This window comes from Oxyura jamaicensis, chromosome 1, assembly GCF_011077185.1.
Source record: "Oxyura jamaicensis isolate SHBP4307 breed ruddy duck chromosome 1, BPBGC_Ojam_1.0, whole genome shotgun sequence".
In the NCBI taxonomy this organism is placed as follows: Eukaryota; Metazoa; Chordata; class Aves; order Anseriformes; family Anatidae; genus Oxyura; species Oxyura jamaicensis.
The window spans coordinates 60076332-60098955 of NC_048893.1; the positions used below are offsets into that span (position 1 = coordinate 60076332).

Below are 22624 nucleotides of genomic sequence, written 5' to 3' on the forward strand. Positions count from 1 at the left end.
GCAGTTAACTTTTTGTCAATGCTGTCCTTAAAGTGATCTAAAGCTGAGTTACAAAAGTACTCCAGTGTTCTACTATCAAAGTGGTCAAACACAATGACAGTCTCTTCGGAGGATGATTATATGCAGTGGTAGAGATCGCCACAATTGTGTTAATCTACCAAAGGCTTGAACTTAGTGTGGCCAGGTATCTGGGCTTCTTAGAAAATTTGTATAGATCATGCTCAGGTCCCTGCTTGTAATCAATGAATACCTCTGATAATGTTGTTTATTTCCTCAAAGATATATTTAGACAAATCAGATCTTCAAAGTGAAAAAGTAAAAGGTCATTTTGATCAGAAATCATTTATCTGTTTTGATTATAGATTCTTTTATAGCTTCTATTTTTGATCAATCTAGTGAGATAGGGAAATAACCTACAGGTAGGAAAAATTCTATTAGCATCATAGATCTCGTGGAATGAACTTTCATCACTTCATCCCTGAATATTTATTTATCTTATATTTTTTAAGAAGCATGGACCTTTGAGCTACTATTTTTCTCTGAAGAAAGCCTAGTTCAAAACTGATTATCTACAAATCTGCATTGCTTGTGGTGCTGAGGATGTAACTCTAGAACACACATAATTCTGACTTGCTCTGTTAGGACTCCCAGATGTTCGTGGTCATGCCCAAGAAGGTCTGTGAGATCAATGAAGAGACCTACTTCATAAGCTGTATTATTAATCATATTATATTTTTTTCCATAATATGATTTGCACAGAGCAAGACTAAGTCCTTGACTAGTATTTAGGCTGCTCTCTGTTAATAGTGCATTAATACAGATTTTTTTTTGTTTGTTCTGCATATGACCGTTGATAGCTAATGGCCACATTCCTCACTTATAAAATAAATTTCTGCCCAAACATGTCTGCCTAAAACTTGAAGAATCTGCTCATGTCCGTGCCTTCCTTGTCTCATTTCTTTGGAATGAATTCTTGAACCCTATATTTAATTGTTTCTAACAAGGTCCTTCTGATTGCTCTTTTCAGCCTGTCTGGTCTTGATGTTGAGCTGCAGTGTAACCTCTCATTATTAAGGATTTTAGATTTATCTAATTCACATTAAGGATTCTATTCTGTTCAGGAAGGGGAAATCATCCTTCTGTCTCCTAGATTTACACAATTATGGTGGTTGTTTCAAAGAGAAAAAAAAAAAAAAAAAAAAAAAAAGTAGCAGTGTTGTTAGTGTAAAAACAAAGCAACAAAACACATATTGAAACCCTTAGGAATGAACACAGAGATGCATTTGTGTGTATGTATCTTGTAAGTTTGTGTAAAATATCCTTGACTTATACAAGGTGATGAGACATGATGCACATACGGTTAGTACCTGTCCTGATTTATCTGCTTGTTGCCTACCAGTTTTCTTTGTAAAATGTTAAATCCTGCTTTTAAATTTTTGAATCAAAGTACATCTGTTGTCCCTCATTAGAATGTCTTACACATATAATGCTGTGTAATTCATGCTGTCAGCAAAACAGTGCATTCTGGATTTTGTTAACTGACTCAAATATCTGTTTTGAGGTGTATTTTTCTCCTCCCTCCCTCCCCCTTCCAGGCTGCTCTCCAAGTGGGTGGTCACGGAGAGAGGCTGCATCAGTGCCGTGAGGTGACGCTTTTAACATACAAGTCTATCCCCATGCAAGTGGATGGTGAACCTTGTCGTTTGGCTCCCTCGCTCATTCGGATCTCATTAAGGAACCAAGCCAACATGGTGCAGAAGAGCAAGAGGAGAACATCCATGCCTCTGCTGAATGAGTGAGTTGGATATGTGCATGTCCTATGCCAGGAAGCCTGTTTGAGGCAGCGTATTCAGTTATAGATTTTGCATGTACTGGACTTGCAGTGCGTTTAAAAAGAAAAAAAAAAAAATTACATCTCCTGAACTTTTTCTCTACTGTATTGTAATTAATTTACTGGCTTTCTCTTGTTCTTTTACCTTCTGGGTTCTCCTCTGTCTTGCTTTTAGAAAGGTGTTGTATCTTTCAGTTACATGTTTAGAGATGTCTGTGTAGGCTCAGCGGTATGCCTCTTGGCTTATGGCAGCTCTGCATATCTATGCTACTTGCCTTTAAAGTTCTTATGGTCTGTTTTCTGAGCTCTATCAGCCTGCTTTTTAAGCTTCATTAGAGACTGTAACAAATTGGCATAATCAAGAGCAACTCAGGACATCTTGCAGTCTGTACTGTGCGAGCATGCTGCCTGGGACTGCTAAAGGAGAGAGTCCTGGAGTCCTGGAAGGGGAGTTTAGCACTTTTATAGGGAAGCTTGCTCCAGTATAGAAACCCAAATGAGAAAATCCAGTGCAACTTCACTAAAAGTAAGAAATCTTCCTCTAGTCTCCTGTGCTAAATGGCAGTAGATTGTACTATTGAAGATTAGATTGGTGGATTAAGGAACCAGCAACTAGGGGAAGAGTAAGGAAAGATGATCAGAAAATAACAATACATAGCATGAGATGGAGGTAGCACAAGTAGTGTAAAGATGAACAGAGAAAAGCAAAAACGATTGGAAACCAGGAACACATAAAGAAGAAAATACAAGACTAACTTTCTTTTTCATAATTAAAATTTATTTGTAAGTATTACAGCAATATTTTAATAGAAAAAAGATATTTTCATTTTAACCTGTGAAAATGTTCACCCAATAAAATAACTCAGGTTATTTTTGTAGACCTAATTATTATACTTCTCATACAGGAGGTCTTCGTTTGTGCTAAAATGAGGGATAAGTGCCTTTTCTGTTTTTCATCAAGTTTTGAAGTGATGCAAAACAGTCTGTCCAATATATATAGAGGTACGGACCTGAAAGTTTTAAGTTATGAAGGGTACGCAGTTCATTCATGCATCCATGCACTTAAGATTTCACTTTTCTGGGGAGCTGGGTGAGAGATTTTGTTGTTGCAGGTGTTATCATGTCAGGGAATAAGTGAGGAAACACTTGTGAAGAGAAGTAATGTCTTTCCTTAGACTAATCTAGTTGGAAAAAGCCAACAAGGTCTCACATACACCTTTTTCTCTTTAGGTATTATAAAGGTTGTCTGTGTTTCCAGTCTGTGTCATGTAGAGAAAGATATTGTTTCTCTTCAAACTTTGTCTTCAACCCTTCGGAGCTTCTTGTCATTCTGTTTGTCAATCTGTTCATGTAATCAAGGCCTCCTTGGTTACTTTCAACATCTTCCTATTCAGTTTAGCACTTAGCGTTTTCTTACCGAGACTGATGTTTTAAGCTTCAGTAGACCCTCGTATCTGTAATGTGCAATTCCTGTTTGCCAGGGAAATGTATAAGGCATATTCATCGCTCTTGAAGAGTGAAGAATAACCTGTGAGCAGTGATGCCTGATTTCACCCAGCCACCACAGCTCAATCATTTGTGAAAGCTAGAATTGGGCAGAGAGCAATCCTGAGGCATCTCTTTCTACATCGATGGAAGCTAATGCAAATGAGAAAAGAAAATTCATGGTATTTTGATCTGATAATTTGATCTGATAATTAGCATGGCTAGGCTTGGATTTTGATGTCTGATTTTAAACCGTCATAGGGAAATACAGTCATAGTGTATGCCAGTTTTGAAGAAGATAGTTTTTCTGGTTTATCTGGACTTGGTAAGTCATGATGACATGCTTTGTTGTCATCTGAGTCTTTTGATTTGGCTGAGATGCTTCTCTGTAGAACTGTGTTTTGGAAAAATACAAATGATCTGTTGAGTATTTTAGTTTCAGCATCATGATGTGAACTCATGGTGTGTATATATCTATATATGTGTGTTTATGTACGTTGCTTTCAAGTGTGGAAGGGGAATGAGAGATAGGAATTGCTTATTCTAGTGTAAATGGCATGTTAAAGGTTAAACTCTAGGAGGCATTTAATATTTTAAGAAGTGCATTCATTATGAGGCTGTATTGCAGTATTTCACAAGAGAAAATATTCAATTAAATATGTTTATCTACACTTCTTGATAGCTAGAATGTCTCCTCATTGCATTAAAATCTGCTAGAAATTCTTATATTTGATTGAACATTATATATATATATATATATATATATTTCCTTAAGACTGTCATCTGCATATTATATGTTTGAGATTAGTAAGTGGGTCTGGAGCTAGTCCCTCGATTGTTATGCAGCTATTCATGATCTCCTTGCAAGGAAAGTTATTATAAAATTATCATGTATCACAGTAACTCAGAGTTGCTATTATTGTTGGCCACGATGTTATGTTATTGATAGATAAGGAGAATAAATAGGAGAACTCTTTGCAATTTTATCTAATCCAGTGTCATAAATGGAAAAAGATTTTAATTTTTTTCTTTAAGATGCCTTACACTGTGTTTCTGTTTTCTTATTATATTCTTCTTTGTTCTGGGGGTTTTGAGGAGAGAGTGTTTAGAGAGTATAGTGAGTTTGCCATTTGCCTTGTGGATGTACTCTAGTTTTTGGGGAAAAATAGTATTTTAAAATTGAAGAACCCATATTTAGTGTAGCTGAGAAGGAACAAAGATTACATCCTTTTCTCTCTTGGGAGTAGGAAGGCTTTAGAAACATGGTTCTTCTGAGACACTAAGAGTTTCCTATCTTCCTGATTGCAGCTTCTCTCCTTTGAAATGTGTAGATGCTCCTACAGAGAACACTTGTATATAGCAGGAAAGGATTGGACCTTGTTTGACATGTTTCTTCCCTCCATTTTCCCACTTTTATGCTTCTACCACTTCATAATTGCACAGACATTGCCTCACATGGTTCTACACAACCCTTCAGGGCTGAAATTCCTCTATGTTGATTCTGTTTTATCTGTTACTGCATAATTTGACCTTTTCAAGGTGTCAGGGAAATTAAGCAGCACTTTAGAACAGTGTAAAATTTCTTTTTTTTTTTTTTTTTATAATTAAAACAGTGACTATGCAATCAAATTAAGGACAAAAAAAAAAACACAACAACAACAAAAAACACGTGTTTTTGTGGGGCTACTTGAACTGAAGGAACATGCCTTTCCTGTTAATAGCAGCGACAGAGTGAATAGCTTCGTTTAAGCTATTAGGGAACAAGTAAATATGCTGTGCTGAATTTTGTCTGAGCTGAGCAAATTACCGGTAATTAATATTTTATTTAGTTACTTATTTTTTCTTTCACTACTGAATTGCCTGCAAACTAATAATGACTTTCACAGTATATTAAATATTTAAAATTAATTATGGACCATTTGCTGCAAATAGCGAATTCTTTCTTATTGCTCATCAAGCATTCATTTTTCAATATTTCCTTATGGAAAGTTAAGTTTTTTTGATAGGACAAACAGATTATACGCATACTCTTAAGCAAGAGAAGATGGCCTATTTTCGGTTTGTACTCTCATGACAATTTAAAATTTTTGAGTTGGAGCAAAGTGGAGGACAGTCTTGCTTGGTGGACACAGTTACAATGCTTGTTCTAGTTTGTTTCTAATGGAGGCTGTTCATACATAAAAGGCAGACATAATCTCTTTGTCATCCTACAATGCATTAAAAATAGAGATAAGTAACAAAGCCGTAAAGTGTTTCAATACAGAAACAACTTTTTAGGTGCAAGGAGTATAGGTGCAAGAATGAGGTGATGCAGTTGACACTTGGTCATGGATGGAAACAAGGCAGATTGTGAGGTTGTGGGTTGTGGCAAAAAAGGCAGGTTTATTTTCTTCTCATATGTCTCTTCTCCTGGTTTTCTCCATTGTGTTTGCTGAATGTACCAGCAAAAACAATTTTTTGCTACAGTCAGATCAGCAGCCTTTTTTTTTTTAAAAAAAAAAATCTTACTCTCCTTCTCTAAAAAGACTTGCCAGCTAATTTCTGATTCCTTAATCTCCATTATTGAAGGTAGTTAGTGAAAGAGACAACATGAGAGCTTGTTTTTCTATGATCAAGGCAGGAATCTGGTCTTGTGAATTAATAGTAAAATGTGTGTGGAATAACAAGAGAAGCCATGGCTCAATTTTACAGGAATCATTTTCTGGTTGGAAACTACAGTTTAGTATGCTGCTCAGTAAGTTTCAGTTAGTGATCATTGTATGAACCACAAAAGATAGATTTTAGTTCAGGTTGAGGAAGAATAAGGGTGATTGTTGTGGGAGACTCTATCCTTAGGGGAACAGAGGGCCCTATTTGTCGGCCTGACCCTACCCGTAGGGAAGTCTGCTGCCTCCATGGGGCCAGGGTCAGGGACGTTGCCAGGAAGCTTCTCAACCTGGTACGCCCCTCTGTTTATTATCCTCTTCTGATAGTCCAGGCGGGCAGTGACGACATTGAAGACAGAAGCCTGAAGGCAATCAAAAGAGACTTTAGGGGGCTGGGACGGTTAGTGGACGGAGCGGGAGTGCAGGTAGTGCTTTCGTCCATCCCTACGGTGACAGGGAGGGGTACGGAGAGGACCAGGAAAGCCCACCTGTTGAACACGTGGCTCCGGGGCTGGTGCCAACGCAGAGATCTTGGGTTTTTCGACCATGGGGCAGTTTATTCAGCACCTGGTCTGATGGCCGTAGACGGGTCCCTATCCTTTAGGGGAAAAAGGATCCTTGGCCAGGAGCTGGCGGGGCTCATTGATAGGGCTTTAAACTAGGTAAGAAGGGGGATGGGGGTGAAGCAAGGATTGTTGGAGCTGTGCCAGGAGGAACAATAGCAAGGCCGGGGAATAAGGTAATGGCCCAGCTGAAGTGCATCTACACCAATGCACGCAGCATGGGTAACAAACAGGAGGAGCTGGAAGCCATCGTGCAGCGGGCAGGCTACGACTTGGTTGCCATCACAGAAACGTGGTGGGACCAGTCTCATGACTGGAGTGCTGCGATGCCTGGCTATAGGCTCTTCAGAAGGGACAGGCAGCACAGAAGGGGTGGCGGTGTGGCTCTCTATATTAGAGAGTCTTTCGATGTTGTAAAACTCGAGGCTAGGAATGACAAGATCGAGTCCCTTTGGGTTAGGATTGGCAGGGACAACAAGGCTAGCGTCCTGGTCGGGGTCTGTTACAGACCGCCGAACCAGGATGAGGAGACGGATGAGGAGTTCTACAGGCAGCTGACAGAAGTTGCGAAATCTTCAGCGCTTGTACTCGTGGGGGACTTCAACTTCCCTGACATATCCTGGAAGCACAACACAGCCCAGAGAAAGCAGTCTAGGAGGTTTCTGGAGAAAGTGGAAGGTAGCTTCCTGACGCAGCTGATTAGTGAGCCTACCAGGGGTGGTGCCCCGCTAGACCTTCTCTTCACAAACAGAGAAGGACTGGTGGAGGATGTGATTGTCGGGAGCTGTCTTGGGCAGAGTGACCACGAAATGGTGGAGTTCACTATTCTTGGCGAGGCCAGGAAGGGAACCAGTAAAACCACTGTACTGGACTTTCGGAGAGCTGACTTTGGGCTGCTCAGGACACTGGTTGGTAGAGTCCCTTGGGAGGCGGTTCTGAAGGGCAGAGGGGTCCAGGAAGGCTGGGCGCTCTTCAAGAGGCAAATCCTAATGGCGCAGGAGCGGTCTGTTCCCATGTGCCCAAAGATGAGCCAGCGGGGAAGAAGACCAGCCTGGCTGAACAGAGAACTGTGGCTTGAGCTTAGGAGAAAAAAGAGGGTTTATAATCTTTGGAAAAGTGGGCTGGCCACTAGGGAGGACTATAAGGATGTAGCGAGGCTGTGCAGGGACAAAATTAGGAAGGCCAAAGCTCATCTGGAGCTCAATCTGGCTACTGCCGTTAAAGATAACAAAAAACGCTTTTATAAATACATCAACACAAAAAGGAGGACAAAGGAGAATCTCCATCCTTTACTGGATGCAGGGGGAAACTTAGTTACAAGAGATGAGGAAAAGGCGGAGGTGCTCAATGCCTTCTTTGCCTCAGTCTTTAGCGGCAATACCGGTTGTTCTCTGGATTCCCAGTACCCTGAGCTGGTGGAAGGGGATGGGGAGCAGGATGCGGCCCTCACCATCCACGAAGAACTGGTTGGTGACCTGCTACGGCACTTGGATGTGCACAAGTCGATGGGGCCGGATGGGATCCACCCAAGGGTACTGAGAGAACTGGCAGAGGAGCTGGCCAAGCCACTATCCATCATTTATCAGCAGTCCTGGCTATCGGGGGAGGTCCCAGCTGACTGGCGGCTAGCGAATGTGACGCCCATCTACAAGAAGGGCCGGAGGGCTGACCCGGGGAACTACAGGCCTGTCAGTTTGACCTCAGTACCAGGGAAGCTCATGGAGCAGATCCTCTTGGGAGTCATCATGCGGCACTTGAAGGGCAAGCAGGCGATCAGGCCCAGTCAGCATGGGTTTATGGAAGGCAGGTCCTGCTTGACGAACCTGATCTCCTTCTATGACAAAGTGTCGCGCTGGGTGGATGAGGGAAAGGCTGTGGATGTGGTCTACCTTGACTTCAGCAAGGCTTTTGACACCGTCTCCCACAGCATTCTCCTCAAGAAACTGGCTGCTCTTGGCTTGGACTGGCGCACGCTTCGTTGGGTTAGAAACTGTCTGGATAGCCGGGCCCAGAGAGTTGTGGTAAATGGAGTCAAATCCAGTTGGAGGCCAGTCACTAGTGGCATCCCCCAGGGCTCGGTGCTGGGGCCGGTCCTCTTTAACATCTTCATCAATGATCTGGACGAGGGCATTGAGTGCACCCTCAGTAAGTTTGCAGATGACACCAAGTTAGGTGCGAGTGTCGATCTGCTCGAGGGTAGGAAGGCTCTGCAGGAGGATCTGGATAGGCTGCACCGATGGGCTGGGGTCAACTGCATGAAGTTTAACAAGGCCAAGTGCCGGGTCCTGCACCTGGGGCGTAATAATCCCAAGCAGAGCTACAGGCTGGGAGATGAGTGGTTGGAGAGCTGCCAGGCGGAGAAGGACCTGGGAGTGATAGTGGACAGTTGGCTGAATATGAGCCAGCGGTGTGCTCAGGTGGCCAAGAAGGCCAACGGCATCCTGGCTTGTATCAGAAATAGTGTGACCAGCAGGGCTAGGGAGGTGATCGTCCCCCTGTACTCGGCTCTGGTGAGGCCGTACCTCGAGTACTGTGTTCAGTTTTGGGCCCCTCGCTACAAGAAGGACATCAAGGTGCTTGAGCGGGTCCAAAGAAGGGCGACGAAGCTGGTGAGGGGCCTGGAGAACAAGTCCTACGAGGAGCGACTGAAGGAGCTGGGCTTATTCAGCCTGGAGAAGAGGAGGCTCAGGGGCGACCTTATCGCTCTCTACAGATACCTTAAAGGAGGCTGTAGAGAGGTGGGGGTTGGCCTGTTCTCCCACGTGCCTGGTGACAGGATGAGGGGGAATGGGCTAAAGTTGCGCCAGGGGAGTTTTAGGTCAGATGTTAGGAAGAGCTTCTTTACTGAAAGGGTTGTGAGGCATTGGAACAGGCTGCCCAGGGAGGTGGTGGAGTCACCATCCCTGGAAGTCTTCAAAAGACGTTTAGATGTAGAGCTTAGGGATATGGTTTAGTGGGGACTGTTAGTGTTAGGTTAGAGGTTGGACTCGATGATCTTGAGGTCTCTTCCAACCTAGAAATTCTGTGATTCTGTGATTCTTTGAAGAATGGTCTGCATGATAGAAGAGAGAGAAGAAGGAACAGCTTATAGGTAAAATGATGTTCCATATGCCTGAAGGAAACAAAGGGACCATTTGAATATAAACACTAAGAGTCAGCCTTGGGAGTCACTTTATATAAAATGCATGTTTCCCTAAGGTACATGAAAGAAGAATGGAGACTGCAAATTTTCATTGTGGATACAAAATCTCTAGTAAGGGTATTTTTCTTTCTTAAAAGTTAACTAAAGTTAACCAGTCTTTGTAGACAATTCCATCCATTTGGATCTTGGCTTTGATGTTTGCATTTCTGGACTTGCTTTCAAAGTCTGCTGCCTTGAAATGTTTCAGTGCCTGTGGAACACACATCCTGGGGCTCCTGGTCTTCTTTGTATAGCTGTGTACCTAGCTTGTCATTGGTCCTCCTCGCTCATGTCTTTAGAAAGCTCCTAAGTGCTGTGTAGAAGTGTTTTTCTCCATTTGCATGTCTTCTGTTGCTCTTGGCTTCTTAGTGTGACCTTGGAGCTCTGCATGACTCTCATTCAACTTTTATGTGACACATTCCTTTTGTTTCTGTTTAAATGTTGTATGTCTTTCTCTTTCTTTCTTCTCTTCTGCTCTTTCTTTCCAATCTCTCTCTCTCCTTCCTTTTTCCTTGTCTGTCCACACTTGTGCTGCCTTTCACCTGGCCACTCATTTCCTGCTGCCTATAGTATCCATAAAGTGCAGTCTGCTGACCTGAGGAGAGTCTCAGCTCCCCCTGATTCCTTCACTGTGTGAGTATCTGGCTTTTTTCTACCTTTGAAGTTCCATAATTTGTTGCTGTTACATTGTGTTACATTGTTCAACCAGGAGACATGCCAGTAAAATCCAATAACAAAGGGGAAATGGGAACCCAGGAGACAGCATGGCAGGCGTGGAGCAATAGTCTAGCCAGTTAAGGTGCAGTCGCACAGAACCTAAGGAAGGTGAGCAGGGCAGGTCTGGTTATTGTGACTATATTGAGCCCAGAGTACAGACTGCCAGACAAATCCATTGTGACAGGCACGTCTGAGAAGTGCCAGGTACCACCCACAAGACAAGGTTAGATGACAGGCTTTTGTCCTTTGGTTTAAGTAAAAAAAACATGGTATTAACACAGCCATTAAACATTTCTAAATAAGAAATGATCAAAACAGAAAACTGATCTACCATTGGAGTAGCATAAGTATTGACTGCAGCTGCATTGAAGATGGAGACCCAACCCCCACCTCAATAATATTTTGATTGCTAGCAAGTCTCATATAGTAACTTGCTAGATTGCAGCTACAATATTGAAAAGACTAATATTTTTAACTATGTTGAATTGGAACTTTTACCATTATATGTGGGTATCTTCTAATTCATCCCCTTTATGGGAACATGCTGTATTATGAAAAGACCTGTGTGCACAATTTAAAAAAAAAAATAAAATGCCAACTTAATATGTCAACTCAGGCAATATAGTTTGGCTTCAGAAATACTTTCTGACTATTCAGTCAAAAAAAAAAAATTACTTTATATTGACATCCCTTTTATCTTCTTGATTTGCCAGTCTTATGCTGGATACCTTTTCAAGTGGGACTACCAAATAAATAAATTGGAGATGCATGATGGAAAATAGTAAATTGTTGAGCTATAAATCCAAATATTCAGAGCAGAAACTTGATTCCAAGCATAATTCTTTTTTCATCATAGAAGAAAAGCAATGGATTATGTAAAACAAAAAAACAAAACCAAACAACGACAAAACACCAACACATCTCTGTTCTAAAAAATGAGTATGTGCAATAGATAACATAAATTTTCAGCCAATCAAGGATTATTTGGAAAATTGATTGAATATATATATATACATATATTAAAGCAAATCTCAGATTTGCAGAAAAGGACCTGAAGGTCATGGTGAACACCCAGTTCACCATAAGCCAGTAACATGTTTTTGTAGCAAAGAAGTCCTAATGGTGTCATGAGCTGTGTTAGGAAGAATGTGGCCAGCAGGTGAAAAGTAGTGATCCTTACCTTCTACTCAGAACTGGTGATACCACACCTGGAGTGCTGGGTCCAGTTCTGGGCTCCTCAGTACAAGAGACATGGACATACTGGAGGAAACCCAACAAAGGGTGACAAAGATGTTTAAGGGACTGGAGCCTCTCTCCTATGAAGAAAGGCTGAGAGATTTGTGACTCTTCAGTCTGGAGAAGAGAAGGCTTGGTGTGGGGATTCATCCATATCTTTAAGTATCTAAAGGGATGGTGTAAAGAACATAAAACCAGGCTCTTTTCAGTGGTTTCCAGCAACAGGATAAGAGGCAATGGGTCCAAACTAAGACACAGAAGGTTCCATCTGAAGATAAATAAAAGTGTTTATATTGTGAGGTTGATCAAACTCTGGCACAGGCTGTCCAGAGAGGTCGTGCAGTCTTGGTCATTGAAGACACTCAAAAGCTGTCTGGGAATGGTCCTGGGCTAGTGGCTCTAGGTGTCCCTGCTTGAGCAGAGTGGTTGGACAAGATGACCTCCAGAGGTCCTGTCCAACCTCAATGATTCAGTCACATTTCAGAAAGCTGCAAGTTCCTCCTTTGTTATTTTGCAGACAAGGAATGATTTCCAATTCAGTGTGTCTTACCCTTGTATCATATTGGCTGTACTCAGCTGAGGAAAAAAAAAACATAATACAAATAACTTTTCTATCAATGATTTAGTATCCTAAGCAAGCCTTTAAAAACATTTGAGATATGCCTTATTGCTTACACAGAACAATAAACAAGCTGTAAGTCTAGGAGAAGGGGGATTGTTGCCAAGTTGAGGGATATCCCTTGGAAAATGATATCCAAGTTTTGATACAGTTCATTTAAATGTCTCATTTGATATCAGTTCTCAGGATAAGGCAGAGAGAAAGACTCATAAGTCCCGAACTAATTTGAAAGTCAAAGATATTCACTATCTTAAAATCTGTAAAAGACAAACAAAAAAACAAAAATAGATTAAACATGCTTCTGTACTGTGGCTGCCAATTAATGTGTCTGACAAATTAAAGTAAGAACCCATGAGGTATCAAGGAAATTTGATTTGGGTTGTGATGGCTTTGAGATTCAAATGTGTTTTTTTTTTATTTTGTTTGTTTGTTGAACAATATATAGGGAGCCTGAGTTAAAGTTAGTACTGAACAGCATGATGGATTCTTCAGAGTCGTGATAGATACAGCTTGTATTAGATAAATTCCAAGTTTTCTGCAGCAGTGTATGCATGGGAACTTGAGGCAGCCAAAATTATTAGGCACATATGGTCTTTGTTGCAGAGACAGTGGAACTGTAGTGTGTGTGATCTGTTTCAAATGTTTGTACAGGTTGCATGAGGAAATACAAGTGCTGAATTTTTAACTGGGGTGTGATGGTTTTGCTCGGGTGGGTGACCGAGCTCCACCACAACCGCTCTCTCACTCCCCCTCCTCAAAGAGGAACAGGGAGAAAATACGATGAAAGGGGCTCAAGGGTTGAGATAAGGACAGGGAGATTGCGTAGTAATTATTGTGATGGGCAAAACAGACTCAACATAGGGAGATAGTAAGATCTATTGCTGTGTGGTGCAGCGTTTTTTTTCCCTGTCTTAAATCTGCTCTCACAGAGGCACAAACAACATCACTTAGTGGCTCAGCTCTGGTCAGCAGTGGGGCCCTTACCAAACATGGGGCAGCTTCTAGATCCTTCTCACAGAAGCCACCCCTATGCCCCCCTGCTACCAAAACCTTGCCACATAAACCCACTACATGGGGCTCTTTTAAAAGGAAGGTAAAGACTTGCATTTTCCAGCTGGATGTTCATTAGAGATGAGGAGAACATACATATGATAGTACAGCTGCATTATGTGGTTAATTCAAAGAATTTCTGAAAAAAAAATACCATTTAAAAATTGACTCACATACGTTGTACAGTCCTTTTACAATCAAAATAAACATTGTGGATATACTGTGATTTTTTAAAAAAATTACAACATCTGTGCAAATGAAAATGTGAACACTGCCTTATTGGTAAAAAGATTTTATTAAGAGAGTTGATCGCAATAGAGTGTGCCTAGAGAGTCTGTATGCACGGCTTGCAGGCTATGTGAATAGCAAAGGATAAAAGGAATAATTTTTGTGTATAGAGATCAGCTTTGTGGGTTGGGTTGAATATGGGTATTTTGTATAGGAGGAGTATCTAATGAAGATCGGGGGGAAATGAGGCAACAGGAAGAAAGTGTTACAAACTGAGCTATTCTCCAAATACATAATTAAAGATGAAAGTGCTTGTACACATCTTCCTTTTCGTTACTAAATGAATTATCAGAAAATGAGTCTCATTTTTATTTTGACAGATTTTCCTGTTTAGCAAGTGGGCACCTGTTTAGTGGGATCGTTACTATCGGAGAATCTACAGTGCTTGGGAGCACAAAGCATGAGAGGACCACAGCTAGCCTGGTGAAATTAAGGAAAACAAAGACAGGGATTCTACATGGCACCTGGGCAAGTGTTTTAAGTGTATGGGTGGGTCTAGCTTTTACACAGCAAAATATTTGAGCTCTTGCTGAAGCAAGTGTGAGGTAAAAAAAGGGCAAAAAGGTTTAGTACAACTGGGTTAACCTGGCTGGTTATCCTGGGACCTGGGATAAAACTCATCAAACAGAAGGAAAAAGAAGTCTTTCCCTGATGGAATGATGGAACTTATATATATGTGTATATATATATATATACATAAATATATATATATGTATATATATATATATAAAGCTAAGAAAGAGCTTTGCCTTAAAATAGCAGTGGACTTTTCTGAAGTATTGAAATTTGTCCATTAGAAGAAGCTAGATTATTCTGGTCTGTTGTGCCAGTACTTATGTTTTAAGCAGAGAAAAGCTGTCAAAAAACCATTTTTAATATATAATTTGCAAGCTCTGTGAATGAGATCTCAAAAGTAAGGTTAATTTCATTTTCTCCTCTGGTTGCTATTTTCCTTTTTCCAATTGTTCTAAACACTGGAACATTTAATCAGTTTTGCATGTTTATTTCTTCTCTAGGAGATAGGCAATTCATTAATCTGTCAGTGCAAACGTGCCCCAGAGGAATGTGGTGTTTTCTAAAGTTTAATTTTTGCAAGGGAGGGGCAGGAGAAGATTTTATTTTCCTTTACTGTTTGCCTAATCAAATTAAAATCTGTATGTGGTAGCTTGATGTGGCTTGTGTTCTGGAAGGCCTATCAGAAATTTGTCACTGGATATTGCAGAATTGTTGGACCGTTTTTATCATCATCATTATTTCCTTTATGCAGACACAAAGAACAAGAAATGGTTCACAGGGTTTATTAATAATTAATATGTGGATTAGGGCATACATAATTTAAAAGTTTCTCTTCCCAGTTGAATCAGGCTTGTGACGTAGTAGCAGTGTTATCCAGCTGCTGTGCAGGAGCACCTACGACAGGACCTAATCTTGCTCTGCATGGGTGACTGGATGCAGGAACACGTTTCTTAAGAGAAACAGCTGTGCTCCAAGTGAGTTGGCTGGTATCCTCTTGCCAGTTGCTGAATGATTAATAGGGGTGAGAGGAGGAACTTAAAGCATTAGGAAAAGCTGAGTGGGTTTTATTGGTGAGTGGAAGTAGATCAGGTCATAGTCTCAGAATAGGTACATGCAATTGCATCTGTGGGTTTGAACCACAAGTAATGGAATGGGGGAAAAAAATAAGCCCTTCTCATTTTTGTAAGTTTTTTTTTTTTTTTTTAAAAAAAAAAAAAAGCTTTTCTAGAATTGCAGAGATGCTGTGTCTCAGCTATAGGAGGGAAACAAACATACTTCTGCAGTAAGCAATTTGCAGCAGGTATGGGGGTTTGTGTGTGTGTTAAAAATGAGTCCAACTTATAAACAGTTTATTCAGCATGACACTGACTTTCTAAGAGCTACCCCTGTACAAAGAGTGGTTCCAATTCCAATGTGCACCCTGGTGTGCCATTCGATGAATATCTTCTCAGAGAAGAGTAGGCTTTAAAGCAAACATTGTTAAGCTATTTTTATATTTATGCTATTTATTTTTTATTTTTATGCCATTTTTATGTTAAAGCAAACAATTTTATGCCTTATTTACATTTAATTTTTAAAACTATTTTTATGACTGTCTACAAGTTTTAAGAATTCCCAGAAAGCATCCCATTTTCCTTAAAATAAGAATTATCCAATATCTGTCATCTTCTGTGTTGTGGAAGAATGAAATCCTATTTGTTTAATAGAAACTAATACTATTTCCTTGTACTTTTCAGCTACTTTGCAAGCTAGAAAAGGAAAGAAAATAATTCTTTATTACTGAAATTACATAATTTTTGATGAGGTGAATTAAAGTAATTTTGAGAAGGCTTCATAACATCTGCATACAATCATTCATAGTTTGTTTCAATGAACTAATGTGCATAGCTTTTTCTACAAGGCTCATTTGGATTGTTATTAAATAATGCCTCAAATGTGCACTTCTGGTCCATGTTAATCAAAAGTCCATCATATAAAATTCAATATCGTAAAATAGTCTATCCATGCTCCTGATTTGAGAAGTTTGGTATTTAGGCTTGTATTTAAATGAAACCATTATAGCTAATCAACACAAATGAACAGAATGTTTCAGTTGACCTGAATCTGTATGTACGGTCCCATGGGGCATATGACCTTTAGAATGTAATTCTGTGGATTTACCTGCTTGGGGAATGAGGTTCTTAAGTAGGTTCTTTAGGAAGTAATGGAATGAATTCATCTGTACTTTAAATTACTTTTCATTGACTATGTAGTACACTATTTTGAAGAATAATAGGTGCAAGAAATTTAAATATGTTAGGCTGAATTGCAGTGCAGCAGTTTGTGAAGATTTATTTATAAATTTTCTGCTGCTCTATCTGGAATGCTCTTCTTCCTGTCCTTACACATGGGCAAGTTGTTATATGCAGTATTTAGAAACATCAATTTCTATTAATACAATGTCAACATTGGCTTTCAGTGACATTCAGCACTGTATTATTAGTTTTTGCATAGATACGCTTGTGTCCTTGAGCTTTGTGGTTTCCGAATATGCTCAGTATGTCTACACAAAAGGAATAGTGCAATTTGTATAATAGTAAGGATTATTATACAGTATCTGTGGTGATTACAAAAGTATGCGTGATGGAAGTGTTTTGCTCAACTGCTTTTAAAAGAGCTCTGTATGCAGCTCATGAGTTGTGTGACTGAATGAGTCAATTAGTTGGTTGATGAGAACAATATTCTACCACGTCAGATATCACAGAGTGAATATTCACATAGTGAATTTTTAGAGGCAAAGCTATTTTAAAGAGGTCATAAAATTCAGTAAGACAATATAATGTCAGCCAACAAATATATGCTGATAGAGCAAAGAGTATTTGAAAATAAATCATACCCAAAAGTTCAGATTTAAGCCACTGAATAAATGTTTTTGCATGTGTATGTATTTGTGTATATATGCACATACATGTGCTTATATGTATTTGAGTTGTGATTGCATTATTTGTGTCTGGACTTAGCTAAGTATATAAAATCTCTACCCCTTAGAAATGGCCTCTGAGCACTCATGTTTCTGAAAATAGCTAATTTTCTATAGAAATTGTAGTTTCTGAGACTATGCTTTTATGAGTAAGATAGCTGAATTTCTCAAATGGCCAAAATGGCAAGTTCTGTTGTATCTTTTAACACATACGACTTATGTAGTAGTATCTTAATGTTTCATGTCTTTGAAGAAAGGTGGTGAGCAGGAGGAGAAAATAGGAAACCCTGATGACACTTTTCAGCTGATCATGCTCCTGCACTTGACCTGGAAAGGAGCTATTTCTCCTCAAGTTACATTTATGATTAAATTATGTTACATTTATGATTGTGTCCTTGCTTCTTCATGGATGCTAATTCAGAAATATGCAGTGCGCTGATGTACCAGGAAATGCACCCAGTATAGTATTTCTCACTATAGAGCATAACTTGTCTACAGTTGTCTGCATCTGGCACATTCCTGTCCCGCCGTGCACCAAGGAACATGAGAAAGGCCACTGTGTGTGGAAAGAGAGGAAGTGAAATTTTGAGTAGGAAGTACTCAAAGGACTTCACAGCCTTAGTAAATCCCACACAGACATTGCAGAGACAAAAAAACGCATTAAAAAATAATCTCTCATGGTGAAGAACACCAGCAGGTGCTGGGTGAACCAGACTGGTGGGAAACAATATATGGTAGAAGGAAAAATATCAGTCAGATATCTGCTATGGGTGATCAAAAAGGATTAATCAAGGAGAAAAAGGAGTAAGTGATCTCTTAGGAGTTACAATTGCAGCTTACCTTGTGAACTAAACTTGTACTGAACTGTTTTCCCTCTGGTATGGAGAGCGGTTCTGGGGTCACAGATTGGAAGGGGGAAGCTTGAACATTGCACACTAATGGGCTGTGTAGCAAAGAAGAAATGGAAAAGGGTGAGTAGGGAACAGACATGGCGTGGTTCTGGTTTGGAGTGCAACCATCAATGGGCTAAGCAAGACCTACTTGGGTAACAGCTTTTGGTAAAACGCTTATTTCTCACTGGGGATTGGAAAGCATTTCTTTTTTTTTTTTTTTTCAATACAGTTCCAGTTTGGGTAGTTAAGACTTCAGAAGAATAATACAGATTTGGTTCTGGTTTCAGACAAAACAGCAGTTTGAGACTTGGCTTAATTTGGTTTACACTTGGCTTAATTCAGGGCATAAGAAGGATGTCTGTCTTTATGGCATGTTTGAGTGTTACAGGAGAAATAAGACATTGCTGAGTTCTCCAGTCTCTCCACTCCCTTTCTTCCCAGCTGAGCTCAGAGAAGAGGTGATTCATAACCAGTCACTCCTCCAGACCTACAGATAATCCCCAGGTTATAAATGGATCTGCTGGAAGGCTGAACTACCTTCATAATAATATGTGGTGGTAGCAGCATAGCTTCTTCTCATGTTGTACCAGCGCATAAAAGATTTCACTTTTCAAGGCTGTCAGTCTGTCATTTTCAAGAAACCTATTAAGTGCAATGATTTTTCTTTTTTTCCCCTCAGACAAAGACTATGCAGTTAAATTCCCATGTTTCCTGACTTAAACATTTTCTTATATTTTCTTGGCTAAAAATAAAATCCCCCATGATTTTTATTTTTGAAACTTGCATTTTGAATAATTTGGAAGGGAAGGAACACAGTTCCTCAGACTATGTTCATTTCTGATCCAGCAATGGGACATTAAAGTTAATTATGAGGGAAAAAAAAGGGTCAGACTCACTGCAATTAGTCTTCGATCTACGTACCTTTCCCTCCAGCTTGCGTGTGATAATATTCCCTGGGCTGCTGAGCCAGCTTTAGTCTGCAGGTGGAGAATGCAGATCTGTAGGATAATATAATGGTACCTGAGTTAGCAGGCTGCTCCCGGAAGCTCTGCTGGAAGTTACCATTCCAGGTGTCTGTCAAGCAAACTGCAAAAGCTTACCTTAAATATGGACAGTGTGCCTGTATCTTGGGGCACTTTTACACAACAGTCTCCGTCATTCAGCAGAGGAAACACATTGGGCAGCCTATGTGCTGATGGGTGCATCAGTCTTACAGCTACTATTAAGGATTACTGATTTCTAAGTTATTCTTCATGTATCTTAGGGTTATTTTCATTTTTAATACAGAAACTCCTGTTCAGAACAGGAGTGCAGCTCTTTGTAACATGTTGTCTTACACGTCAATTATTGAGGCACGCTGAATTCATTATCCTTTATCATTTTTTAGGCTGGGAGTACTTGTGCCAGTAGAGCTTTTTTTATACTGGGATTTGATTTTTAATCTTTACTTTCATCTGCCCGTGTGTGACAGAGCTGTCTGTAAGTAACAAAGTATGCAGTTAAGAAAACTCTGAAATATTTGCTAATTACCATCTCAGTGGCTTTACCAAGAGATGGTTACAAAGTATGTGTTAGATCTGCAGTATTTTCAGGCTCGCTTAAAAAGGAAAAAAAAAAATGTGGATTGTGCTCATTGGTATTTAAACTAGCAGTGCAAAAGCTGTAGGTCAAATATTTTAAAACTGAAACAAAGGAACCAGTAAGTCTGTCTATGACAGTGCACAGAATGCTAACTTTTAAAAGGCTGTGTGTATGTTAGGTGTTCTGTCATTAACTAAAATAAAACATAGTGAAAATAGTCTTTCAGTGGAAGCACTGAATGAAGAATCTACATTTAAATGGGACAGACCTGCCAGGACAGACTTTTGATATATGAATTATAATACACAAGCTATCTTTCTCTCTTTAGAAGTGGTAAATGCAAATGTGATGAAGTTAATTTACATACCATTTGGTTAAAAAAATCAACTAATAACAGCAAGATGAAATATGAAAACAAAACAAAGCTCTTTAGAACAACTTTCTGTCAACATATGGGCACTTAAATTTATAGATGGGAACCCATGGGAAGCCAAAAGTGTGCAGACAGCTAAGGCATCTAAATCAGTAGAAAACAGGTATTTATTTATTATTATTTTTTAAAGTCCCTTTGTAATTTGTGTATAGGACTCTCCTTTAGAAATCCAATTCTTGGCAACGTTTGTTGCCTTCTCCTCATGACAGAGCTGCTGAAACAGGATCTTCTGAAGATCTGGGTGGATGTTCTCATGGACAGAGAAATAATTGTCCTGAGAGATGTCCCAAGAAATCATCTGCATCCTGAATCAAAGCTTCATGGATTTACTGACTTTAATAGGTCTGTAGAGATGTACAAAAAGGCAGATTGCAGCAGGGAGGGCTATTTATGTAGAGCTCAGAAAAGCCCATGCAATTCCAGACCACACCGCCAGCAAATGGGCTTCTTCATCTTGCTTGTCATTTAGGATGTAACAGGTATTTTGTATGGATGGTAGTCCTAATCTTGTACAAACAAAGTGGTGGGCCTGGGGGGAGCTGGCCCAGTTTGGAAGAGGCTTGCTCTTACTCTTCTTTCACAGAAGATTAAATTCTCTTCATATCTTATTTTTCTCTTTGTTCTTCCATGGAAAACCTTATCTAAGAAGTTTTCTTCTTTTCTTACAGTCCTCATTCCATCCCAGATCGCCTACGGATCAGAGTGAACCGGATTAATTTGCAAGAATATGAGGGGCTGCTTTATGACAAGGAAAAACTGCGTGAAGCTTGTAAGTTGGAAGAAGCCAGGCTGTAGCTGCTTTTGGTAGAACATTCTGTATAGATCCTATATTAGCAGTAACAACAAAACAAAAACAAACCAGGGTCAAGCACACATTTTGAATGAGTCACATGTAGACTATATGATCATCTATCTGTGCATGTGCATATGTACTTTCTGTCTATGTAAATACTGCCTGCATAAAGGGCATACGCAGAGAATTCAGGTGTTTTCTTACTTAACTATGCCTTCTGCAAGTTGATTTTATTTGCCGTAAAATAAGCGTTTTTCATACCTGTTTATTTTATTTATGTCTTTCTGTTGATTCTGCTGGGTTTCTCCTAGCATATGAAACTTAGTTAGGTTTTATGGTTAGTACCAAATTTGAAACTGAATGAGCGACCATGATTAATTTCATATTGAGGGCAATCTGACCTTGAACATGGTTTTTAGCACAGGTGCTTTTATCTTGAGAAGCAAATCTGGTTTCCCTTACTCTTTAAGAGCCTTCAGTTTTGCACGTAAGAAAATAATCACTGTTTTGTTTCCTCATGTAATGGTTTAATTGCCACATTCAGGGGTAAGTCAAAAGCAGACAGACGGTTGCGTTGGCAACATTGATGATGATGATCCATGCTTAGAAATGGAGTTCCTTTCCTTGGTGACACACAGTCATTAATCAATGAGGGACACGTCTGCTTGTGATAACAATTTAATAGAGTCTTGTTCATGCATCTGGCTCATTATTCATATTAAATTACAAGCATGACTGTTTGTTGTGTAACAAAGCTTCAGCTCCCTCTGTAATATAGAGTGCTCTGGTAATTACAGGATGACACTCCTTTTAATTGGTTTGCTTATCTTACTGTTGGAAGATAGTTAAACTGTTTCACTTTCACCCCTCCAGTTCCACCCCTCCTTATTCTTCTCTCAGTTCATCTGCTCTCCTTCCAACAAAAGAACTGAAATGGCTTGAATTTTAATGTAGGTCCTGACAGCCTTTTCTGAAGTTTGTTAGTACATTTGAACCATAATTAAAGTAATCTAAGCCTTCATCTCTGGACTGAGAGGAATAATAACAAGAGTATTATGGCTCACTGGAGAAGAATTTCTTTCATGTTTAAGTTGAGTTTGACCTTGAGTATCCTTAGGGCCATGTTGGATAGATGTGTTTCCAACCCTGTTGGAAACAATCTGGTTCCTTTGGTGGTTCTTCCTATGCATTTCCAGCTGAGGACGACTATTCTCATCCAACCTCTCTACAGATGTAAATTTTGTTTATTTACTATTCATTAAGTAGTCCTTAAGAGTTATTTATGTGGTCTGACAAGAGATGTACAACCTTTTACTCTGTTGTCACTGCAACTGTAAATAAGTATTTATTTGTCACCTTCAAAACCATAATGATAACATTTTAAAATGTCCAGAGAATGATCTTGCTGCTTTGAAACTTGGTTTTAGACTACATGTGCATTTGATCACTTGCTGATCATGTGCTTAAGAGGTCTGCATTCAAAAAGTAGATGTTTGCACACCAAAAGTTAAAATGGTTCCTTTCAGACATTGGCAGACTATATTCAGGGGGATCCTTTTGTATCTTTTTCAAATTCCTGTGTGGTCAGCTTGATAATATAACATAGCTTGGCTAGAGTATTCTTCCCTGGCTTTGTTCATGAGGTTGTTTTTCCTGTCTGCCCTCCTTTACCTGTCTCAATGATTATTGTGTATTGTTGTTTTCACATTAAAATATCACAAAGCAAATAATATCCCATCAGCCTGTAAAAAGAAAATCAGAAAAGATATCTCACCTTACCCTCTGCAGATATTAGGAAAGCCCTGTGTAAGGCACACAACTCACAGCATACACT

At 39.7% G+C, this 22624-nt stretch overlaps 1 protein-coding gene across 6 annotated transcripts in view; it reads left to right on the plus strand.

The window, feature by feature from the left end:
- The window catches only part of DGKI (diacylglycerol kinase iota), a 217036-nt gene that overhangs the window by 123856 nt on the left and 70556 nt on the right, over positions 1-22624 (plus strand). For 4 of the 6 annotated variants that reach the window (XM_035343056.1, XM_035343065.1, XM_035343080.1 and 1 more), the window contains 3 exons: positions 1596-1795; positions 10276-10338; positions 20666-20766. In XM_035343056.1, coding sequence (XP_035198947.1) covers positions 1596-1795; positions 10276-10338; positions 20666-20766 — 364 coding nt within the window. The remainder of the gene's footprint in view (positions 1-1595; positions 1796-10275; positions 10339-20665; positions 20767-22624) is intronic. The other 2 variants (XM_035343072.1, XM_035343098.1) reach the window with 1 other exon arrangement.